At 38.2% G+C, this 10,598-nt stretch overlaps 1 protein-coding gene across 1 annotated transcript; it reads right to left on the bottom strand.

The window, feature by feature from the left end:
* Positions 1 to 3,702: 3,702 nt before the first annotated feature.
* LOC135710734 (outer dynein arm-docking complex subunit 4) lies at positions 3,703 to 10,199 on the bottom strand. The gene is made up of 6 exons (XM_065233395.1): positions 9,928 to 10,199; positions 5,000 to 5,091; positions 4,776 to 4,936; positions 4,494 to 4,583; positions 4,280 to 4,433; positions 3,703 to 4,217 (listed from the first exon to the last, which is right to left on the bottom strand). Exons 1-6 carry the CDS (start codon positions 10,197 to 10,199, stop codon positions 3,844 to 3,846), a joined length of 1,143 nt encoding a protein of 380 aa, XP_065089467.1. The 3' UTR covers positions 3,703 to 3,843.
* Positions 10,200 to 10,598: the final 399 nt, after the last annotated feature.

The raw sequence follows: 10,598 nt of genomic DNA, 5'->3' as shown, positions 1-10,598 counted from the left end.
TTTGTTTTGATTGTTTATTGTGCTTTTTCTTTTGCTGGAAACAAGTTTTTAAACGAGGTAATGTATCACTAATTAGTGCCCTTTCTACCACCGCTCATCACTTTATACCCCGTTCACATTACAGCGTATATCACGTGATATACGCTGTCTTGCAATGAGCACTCATACATCTAGTTTTCACTGGAAATCCTATGTATGAGTGCTCATTGCAAGACAGCCTATATCACGTGATATAGGCTGTAATGAGAACGGGGTATTAACAACAATCAATACGAAACTAACGATTTTAAATTGGCTCACCACTTTAGTAGCCTATTGGTCCCAAGCAAACGATTAACGTACCCTATTCTAGTTGAAATTCTATTACTACACTATGTTTGTTTTGATTCTCTATGAAAGTTTGACAGATAACATCAGGGGTGTGTGGATTCATGCAGAACATGCAGGGGTGAGTGAAATAGCTTGGGACTGCTTGGGACCGTTGTTCTGGTACTGAGTGAGCCAAAAATAATAATGATTTTCTTCGGGACCCAGTGGTCTTAGAGTTACCTCTATGCTTATACCACAAACGAAGTGACAGACGACTTACTGGCGAAGAAATCCATTAAAATAATGTGGTTCACTGTAATAGAATTTTCTTAAAAGCTTGTGCCATCATCCACCAGATGGGTTAGTTTTTTTGTTTTGATTTGAATAAAGTTGATTTTGTGTACAATGATTCATTGACAGAGTGCAAAGAGTGTTTCATTTTGTAATTTTTTTTATGCATTTCAGTTTTGAGTAGAGTGAAAGAGATTTTGGTTCTATCTCTTTCACTCTACTCCAATACATTTGGTGAAAATGCTAGTACAATCCAGTAGTAGTGTTGCCATGTGGTACAATCCAGTAGTAGTGGTGTTGCCATGTGGTACACTGAAAAATTGAAATAGCAGGTTAGTCACCAAAGTTTTCGAGCCGCTCCGTCTGTCACTTCGTTTGTGCTTATACCAACAATCAATACGAAACTAACGATTTTAAATTGGCTCACTACTTGACTAGCCTATTGGTCCCAAGCAAACGATTAACGTACCCCATTCTAGTTGAAATTCTAGTACTACGCAATGTTTGTTTTGATTCGCTATGAAAGTTTGACAGATAAAATGAGGGGTTATTGGTTTTTCCTATGTTTCGAGGGGTGAATCGATTAGCTTGGGACCGAAGAGAGTACCAGAGCTGAGCCAAAAATTTGAGCACGTTATTTCGGGACCTTCTAGTCTTAGAGTTACCTCTATGCTTATACCATAGAGGTAACTCTAAGACCACTGGGTCCCGAAGAAAATCATTATTATTTTTGGCTCACTCAGTACCAGAACAACGGTCCCAAGCAGTCCCAAGCTATTTCACTCACCCCTGCATGTTCTGCATGAATCCACACACCCCTGATGTTATCTGTCAAACTTTCATAGCGAATCAAAACAAACATAGTGTAGTAATAGAATTTCAACTAGAATAGGGTACGTTAATCGTTTGCTTGGGACCAATAGGCTACTAAAGTGGTGAGCCAATTTAAAATCGTTAGTTTCGTATTGATTGTTGCTTATACCCCGTTCACATTACAGCCCATATCACGTAATATAGGCTGTCTTGCAATGAGCACTCATACATAGGATTTCCAGTGAAAACTAGATGTATGAGTGCTCATTGCAAGACAGCGTATATCACGTGATATACGCTGTAAGGTGAACGGGGTATTATATGATACGTGACGCTCCATTTATGTGCATCATGTTGAACAGAAATTTACACTTGTCACAGTTGTCTTGCTACAGTTAGTGGTAGTTCCATACCATATCCATAAGATTATCTGGTTACAATATTGTGGTTTCTATGAATATTTATACCCCGTTCACATTACAGCGTATATCACGTGATATACGCTGTCTTGCAATGAGCACTAATACATCTAGTTTTCATTGGAAATCCTATGTATGAGTGCTCGTTGCAAGACAGCCTATATTACGTGATATAGGCTGTAATGTGAACGGGGTATTAGACTTTCTCGACGAAATGTGGTAGCGGCAAAAATCTTCTGTGACTTTTGACATTCTTACCTTTTCAGCTTTTCCTTGTCGTTTTCGCGCGAAGACAGTTTCACCAGCTGGATTTGTTACGTAAACATGACCAGCTGTAAGCTCTTCTTCTTCTTCTTCTTCATTTCTTTATTTAACGTCGGTCTCTGTTCCGCAATCTAGTGCCAATCACCGACGGGCATCGATTGCCATCCATTGACGGCTGCGTATGATATCGCACCCATTCAACACACATGGGCCGGGACCAACGGCTTTACCGAGGGGGACGACTCTATCTACGATGCAGGAAATATTGTGTTTCGCTGTGTCTAGCTGCGCGTACGCTGAGTAGATAGAAAGAAGATTTATCACGATTTTGAAGATTTCCTGCAAAAAGATGATGCGCTATGCAAGTAGATGCGACAAATGAAAGAAGATTTTTCGAAGATTTATTGGCTAGTGTGAGATTTTTTGAGCATCTAGAATTGAGATTTAGATGTGTCGCCCCCCTCGGGCTTTACTTCCCTTCTGAAGGAAGACGTGACCAGAGATTTTTATTATTATTACATATTATTATTATAATTTATTTATGACACTTTAAGTAGAGAGAGATTTTTATGCCTCAGAAAAATCCCACCGACCTCGGCTGGGATTGAACCCAGACCCATTGGGGTGTGAGAAAGCAGTCACGCTTACCACTACACCACCGGCGCCGGCCAGCTGTAAGCTCGAGAACAAAGGGGTCAAAAGTAAACAAATGGATTAACAAGCTGGTTTAAAACAAAAGCGTCAGAAGTAAACATCACAAGAAATGTCATGGAAACCAAGCGTTATATATATGTTCCAAGATGGGATTGGTACACTAATAAAATTCCACTCATTTTTATTGACGAATTTCCATGTGAAATTGCATATTATTTTCATGTAGCCACACATAAACAGAATCCACCCAGAAGCACACATGAACTTTATGAGCCAAATGAATAGTATGTGTGGCTTTTATGTGTACATTAAGTATGTGTCCGACCCATAGATATCATTTGTTGATCACATTGCAAAAAATCATGTGTGGGACACATAAAAACAATCTTTGAAATTTTATAAGAGCGAAATCGAAAGCGAAATTTGAGAACGATGAAATTAAAATCACTAGAGACTAAATGAAGAAAAAATTGCAATATATTAATGAATAACTCATTTGACTTCGTTATGGTTCATCAAAACCAATTTACATGTGACGCAAATGACACAAAACAACTTGATTTTATGAAAAAAATAAATTTTTTGTTACAGCTCTGAGTTACCTGTTTATAATAAAGTAGGTTAATTCGTATAGTCATATATTTTAGCACAGCAAATCTGCGTAAAAAAAATGCATAATTTAAATAAAAGGCGCTAAAGGGACAAATCTAGACAATAAGACACGTGTAATACAGTTGACTAATCATTTTATTTAAATCACTTTGTATGATGGATGGTTTGCTGTTCAGATAGTCTGTCCTAAAGTTTCTGGGTGCAGATAGAATTTTCAACAGGAAACTTCGTTTTTTTTTCCTCAAAATTCAAAACATTTTTTAAAGTAGTCTTTTTTGTATTTTTTTTTAAATTCCTAAATATGTAAAAACATCTACCTATAATCAAATATGATCTAGTGTGACGAGATACTGTGCGAATTAAAGATTTATCTGATTTAATACGATATCACGCTCTTTCTAGAGTAATATAACAAGCTGATCTAAAAAAAATGGAGCATTTTCTCGAAACTGTGCCAATAATCATTTACGACAGAACATTTCTACCATCTCGGCAATGCACCATTGTTTCCGTTAAGCTTCTTCGAATTCAAACTCGTGCAAGGTTTCTGCTGGCGCCAAAATTCCTGCCTATTGTTTAGAAAGTTAATGGCATCTTTGGCAAATTCCGAAACACTCTCCGTGTTGGTGTCTGCCTTCTTAAGGTCTGGGTGTTTCAACAAGTTTTCCAGATACTCTTTATCCACGAACAGATCGCCCAACAACCGGCGTGCTGCCTTCTTGTCCATCTCCTCTCGCGATAGGGTAGGCTTTTTGGCCGATTTAGGTTTGTCTGGCTTGGGGGGTTTCTTCTGCGGTTGATTCTTCGCGTTACTTCCGATGGTGTTTTCGATGGCTTCTTGCGTTTTTTGAACTCCTTCAAAATGATGAAGATAGATGTGATTTAATTCTAAAAGATTAAAGTTAATACCGAACTACCTAAACGGAAGCTTGCAAGCTCTGGTCTCAATCTTAACCCACGATGGAAGAACATGAGACTGTGTTCAAATTGTCCCAAATAGTACAGGGCTTCAGCTTTTTGATAAATTGCTCTTATATTAGTTTTTTCCAATAGCAATGCTGTTTCGGCATCCTGAATTTTGATAACAAGTTCTTGTTAATTTAGTTTGCAAACATTATATAATTATTTTACCTGTAACGCTTTAGCTGGTTCACCCAACTGCAGATAGCATTTGCTCCTGGCTACCAACGCACTCTGATCGTTGGTGTTCATTTCCAGCGCCTAAAGTATATTATTTAAAAAAAAAACAATATGTTAAAATATTTATAATAATTCGGAGATGAACCAGCCTGCGGCTGAAAATCTCCTAAATAGAGATAATAATAATAATAATAATAATAATAATAATAAAATATTTATAATAGATGACTTTAACGTTTAATAAACACAATAATAACGTGCAAACTACAGTGCCTTGGATATAAAGTGAACAGCATTGTCCAGGTTACGGTTTTTGATCTCACGCATTCCCAGGGCCAAGATAGCCCCCGGGTCGGCTTCCTCCGGAATTTGCAGGGCTTCATTCCGTTCCTGGCGGCGTTTGTTAATCAGATTTTGCTTGATATCAAAATTGCCTGTTCAATAGCATGAACGATTATTATTAAATCCACCGTGAAGCTGATAAAATTTTATCTTACCAATACTAACGGCAGCAGCACGGTCTTTATCTGTGTAAACCTCATCAAAGTATCGTCGCTTTTTCATGTCAATTGGTTCGTTGAACAAATCCCTGGAATATCCAAGCAACTTTTAGTGCAGGTTTCTTGTCGTATTCAAATAACATACGAATTAAAAATAACTTTATAAAATCGGTATAAATAGCATTTTTTTAAATATGGTTATTACTTATTATAGTCATCTTGAAATCAGATGTCATACATTCAGTCCACATCGTGCTCTCTTGACGTGCGGATCTATTTGCTTTTTGCTGACTTTTTTGGTCACTACTTGACTAGCCTATTGGTCCAAAGCAAATTGATTAACGTACCCCATTCTAGTCAAAAGTACTAACTACACTATGTTTGTTTTGATTCGCTATGAAAGTTTGACAGATAAAATGGGGGGTTCGTGGATTTTCTTATGTTTCGAGGGGTGCATTGATTTGCTTGGGACCGAAGATAGTACCAGAGGTGAGCCAAAAAGTTGAGCACGTTTTTTCGGGACCTTCTGGTCTTAGAGTTACCTCTATGGTGCTACTTTCGACGATGTGGAGAGTGTTGGAGTTCCAAGTCCAAGTGGGACGTCGAAATGTGCACGAAGAATCCGGAAAAAATGACGGCAGAGTGGAGCGAGGAAGCCACTTTAGCCTTGATCGCAGCCGGTTATAAGCCACATGGTTATAACAAAGGTTATAAGTTGCTGAGGAAGTCAAGATCTTTTCGCTGGTGGACAGTAGTTCAGAGTTTTCTCCCTTCGTGGCGCCAGTATACATGTGAATATCTCGCTTATAAAATATCTCTAGATCATGACCAGATAGAAAGTTACTGTCCAAGACAAAGTTGTTCAGGAAGTTAAGATCTTTTCGTTGGTGTACAGTAATTCAGAATTTTCTCACTTCGTGGCGCTAGTATACATGTGAATATCTCGCTTATAAAATATCTGTAGATCCTGATCAGATAGAAAGTTACTGTCTTAGACAAAGTTGTTCAGGAAGTTAAGATCTTTTCGTTGGTGTACAGTAATTCAGAATTTTTTCACTACGTGGCGCTAGTATACATGTGAATATCTCGCTTATAAAATATCTGTAGATCCTGATCAGATAGAAAGTTACTGTCTCAGACAAAGTTGTTCAGGAAGTTAAGATCTTTTCGTTGGTGTACAGTAGTTCAGATTTTTTTCACTACGTGGCGCTAGTATACATGTTGGTCATTCCAGCTCAAGTGTATACACCACCTGTGGTCAATGTCACCGATTTGAACCAAACTTTTCCAAAACGCTTATTTTGACATTCTGAACAAACGACTGTTTTGGTTTTGCTCTTAAGTGCCTGGAACCATCTGGGCTACAAACTTGGATTTTTTAGATTTTTAGATATGTTATCTTTAAGAAGATTATAACTCCACAACCAAGCAAGTTATTTTTGATCTTGGTACGCATTATTGAAGGTATTTTAATTAAAATTTTTATAGGTGTACTGAAAATACAGTAACTACAGTAAACAGAATGATTTCCGGATGGTATTCTAGCTATCAAAATATGGGCTAATTTCACCCAGGGCGGGATTCTTTATTTCAATTTTTTTTACTTTTTGGAAAACCCTTCTGATGCGACCAACCTTTATGAAATTCTGCTTCAAAACCAGATATATGGCATCCAGGACTTCGGGTATGATGTTTGAAATAGTTGGCTGTGGGATGCGAAAAAGGTACTGGAGTGACATGAAGCTTTCACCGGTAGCCATGTACCGCAAAGTCAGAGCCAGCATACCACACTAGACTGATGCAAATTTTGACATTTTCGCTCCACAGTGCTCAAAAGGTTCCAAATCGGGTCCTGATTAGTCTCCCAAAACTTGAACTCATTTGAAAAGAAACTGACTTGGCACAAACCATTTGAAGTTACTATGGGAAATCCAAACTTTTTGTTCATTGTCTTCTTACCCTTTTCCATATGGCACTGTTTAAAAATTCAAAAGCTATACTTATGGAAAATTTTCTCAGCTTCAACTTAGCAGAATATAGTTGTTGAGCCAAACGTCAAATAAAATAGTTATTAATTGTTTAAGAGATTGATAATCTTATGGCATGATCAAGCAGCTGTTTTGTCAGCAACACTGTATCTTGCAGTGTGACATAGTAGCCATGATTTTTGTGCTCTATTCCAAGCGCCAGAAACACCAATGTTGCCTGCTGAACAGTTGATTGAGCATAATCGTAAGACATAAGTGGCTTTAATTATTGATAACTTTTGATGCTTACATTATATTGAAAAGTGGTTCAGGACAAAGTTGTAGCTGAGAAAATTTTCTACGAGCTCAGTAATCATTTTTTAAAGCAGAGCGATATGGTAAATTGTTAGATGGATATGAACAAAACATTCGGTTTTCCTATAGTAATTTCCATATAAACTTCAAATGGTTTGTGCCAAGTCAGTTTCTTTTCAAATGAGTTTAAATTTTGGGAGACTAATCAGGACGCGATTTGGAACCGTTTGAGCACTGTGGAGCGAAAATGTCAAAATTTGCATCAGTCTAATACCACACACTTAGAAAAATTGATGTAAATTTAGGTGCTCTGAGACTGACATATACGAGCGTCAATTTTGACATAAAATTGAGTCATAATAGACACGACATTCAGCTCATTCAAACGTACTTTTCGTCGAGTAACGAACATTTCAGTCTTGGAGCACTTAATTTTACATGACATGTTTGTTGACGTCTCATCCTTTATGTCAAAGATGGATTCCGTCACGTGTAAAATTAAGTATTTCTAAGTGTGCATATACGTGTCCTGTTTTTGAATATGCGGAGCTACTAAATCCAACAAATAGTCAAAATCAGCAGCCGTCATTCTCACGAAGTTTCGGAACAAAATTGGATGATCGCTCCTCAACTCATTCAAAAGGGTTGCATAACATCCTTCAGTTTGCCGTTTCTTCACCCACTCCTGGACCCAAACACTACACACTAAGATTATTTTACCGACATCTGTGAAATTTTACCGAAATCTCAACAGCTGAACGATATTAGTTGAAAAATTACAGGAAAACTGTGAAAAATCATCGAACTGCTTACCGAACGTTCAGCTGTTGAGATTTCGGTAAAATTTCACAGATTTCGGTAAAATAATCTTACTGTGTACGCACTTTTTTTTCGATTCGTTCTGCTCCATCAACAGATATGCTGCTCCCATAACTGTAGCAAACTCAGAATAATTCATCCTGGTTATTTTTTCTTCGATTTCAACTTCATAGCAACACAACAACAATCAGACTTTAGCTGCGAACGAATGACAAAGAGACAACTTAATATATAAATGCAAACAATTGCAAACAATGTGATAACATGTCAAATATATTTGTTGACCGTTGGTCAAAACACATTTCATGTTTGGCCAAATAATGATTGCTCAAATATTTGCGAAATGTTATCATAGTGTAATAACATTGACAAACAACTTTGCCAAATTGCATTACTTGGCAAAAGTTAACGAAGCAAATATTTGGCGTTTTGTCAAACAGTGCGATGTCAGCTTTAGAGTTACCTCTAGCAGGTAGCAGTAATAACCTAAAGCTAAAACAAATTTAAACAGCACTTTTCAGTGCTCAATATACCTGCAAATTGTCTACCTAGTTCGACTCTTATTTTTCTTCGATCCTTGTTCGGACCCTACCCGTGGTACTCCTGCTTGGACATCGACTTGGAAAATTCCTCTTCGATCCTTCGGATTCTTATAGTAATCTGCTTGGAAGTCGATTTGGAGAAACGTTTTACTGACAGCATGGCGCTCAAACGCAAAAGAAAAGGACAATTTCTTGATTCCCCTTCTGATGACATTTATATGGGCAATCAATTTGATATGCTCATGGATGATGAGAATAATTCATCATCCAGGCAAAATTCCACTAAACTTCTCCGGCTTAATGCCAAGAAAGAAAAGGTCCCCCTTTTGTCATAATCCCTGGATCAGATCAAATATAAATTGACTAAATTACTTGCAGTTAAGCCACTCCAAGTAATCAATATGAAAATGAAATCCCGTCCTGGCGATTCGCACAATGGGATTTCTAATGATTTTTATTTAGTTCACTTCAAGTCTAGTGAACTAAACAAATATAAGGCCTTAGAAAAAGCTAGCCATATGCTCCATGTCCGAGTGAAGTGGGAACACTGGACTAGAGGAAATTTTCAAAACCTCAGCCAGTGCCGTAAGTGCCAGGGATGGGGTCACGGAACTAAAAATTGCTACATGCCAGCTAAATGCATGAGTTGTGAAGATTCCTCTCACGCAAAGGACGACTTTCCTGTGACGGAAGATCCTAAGAAATATATATGTTCAAATTATGGTGAAAACCATAAATCCAATTTTTGGGAATGTAAAACTCGCAAAGCGATCCTACAATCCCGTTCTAATCGTTCACTGTTCTAATTTCTCTGCTGCTTACAATGATCAACGAGGAACAAATTCTAAATTCGTTATTATTTGTGTTGACCTTGTTATTTTAACGAAATGTGGTTCCATTATAATGTTCGAGTGGTAGGAAGCACTATTTCAAACTTCTCGCACGATGTGGTTAATTACATCCAAACTGGAACAGTACAACTTCTCCCAAAGCTTTCGAGGGCTTCTACAGATGCTAATTATATTTGCGTACTTTTATAGAGAGGTTCATATTTGAACATTAATCTTATTAAAGTGAATGAATTTCCTTGTGAAATTTATTTGACTGAGAGTAATTTAACGTGATTCCCCCACGCAACGCCGACATAAACGTTGCTTTGGGACCAGTATAATGATTTTACGTAAATTCAAAACACTACTTTATATAGACGAGAACACCTCCATATTGTGGCGCTCGACACCGCCACTTTTTGCTAGAAATTTCCACCCTTTGCTCATTTTACCTGTACTTCCGTGGAGCGTTCTTTTCGCTGAAATCTGAAAAATGGTCCGAATATTGACGCACCAAGTGCGTCTCGGTCTTTGGTTGGCTCAGCTGGTGCGGCGTAGAACTGCTCATGCCTCCACCACCTCCGCCAGATCCTCCCGGACCATGGCTCGACTGCTGCGACTGGTGATGGTGATGCTGATCGTCACCTTCCTGGAGACCCACTCGGACGAAACTTTGCAGCAACTCGTCGTCACCTCCGAGAATGGCAACAGCCGTTTTGCTCATCTTTACACGCTTTCAGAATTCCTTGCTGTATCACTAATTATGGCTAACCAGGTTTCTTCGTTCGTTGTTTGGTGACACAGTTTCACAATGCGAAAGGCCGAACAATATTATCCGAAAAGACACCCAACCAGTGGAATTTACCTACACGAGTGGAAGAATGTTCAAGTTTTTTATTGACTGTCTATCCCGACACCCCCAGAGAGAAAGAGCTGTTGGGACGGTACACCTTTGGTGATACAGAGTCATGGAAACAAACACTTGATAATCGATTTGTCATAAAAAGGAACCAAAGCCCAGACCCAGAGCCCTGAAACTGCACACTACTGCGAGTGGAATAAAATAAATCAGCCTGGCAAAATTCCCCAAAAGGGTAACCAGTAGCTCTGTGTGGAAAACCAG

The sequence above is a fragment of the Ochlerotatus camptorhynchus genome, unplaced genomic scaffold, assembly GCF_037179485.1.
Source record: "Ochlerotatus camptorhynchus isolate MF236.1 unplaced genomic scaffold, CSIRO-AGI_Acam_v1.1 ptg000401l, whole genome shotgun sequence".
NCBI classification, from domain to species: Eukaryota; Metazoa; Arthropoda; class Insecta; order Diptera; family Culicidae; genus Ochlerotatus; species Ochlerotatus camptorhynchus.
The sequence above is the reverse complement of the archived record's forward strand: the minus strand, read 5'-3'. Positions and strand labels throughout refer to the sequence as shown.

Excerpts from the sequence above, each read along its gene's own strand:
- LOC135710734 (XM_065233395.1), bottom strand. The coding sequence starts at position 10,199 with ATGAGCAAAACGGCTGTTGCCATTCTCGGAGGTGACGACGAGTTGCTG. Across the intron at positions 5,092-9,927 it reads AACGCTCCACGGAAGTACAG|GGATTTGTTCAACGAACCAA; the intron begins GTAAAATGAGCA and ends TGGATATTCCAG. Across the intron at positions 4,434-4,493 it reads AACCAGCTAAAGCGTTACAG|GATGCCGAAACAGCATTGCT; the intron begins GTAAAATAATTA and ends ATCAAAATTCAG.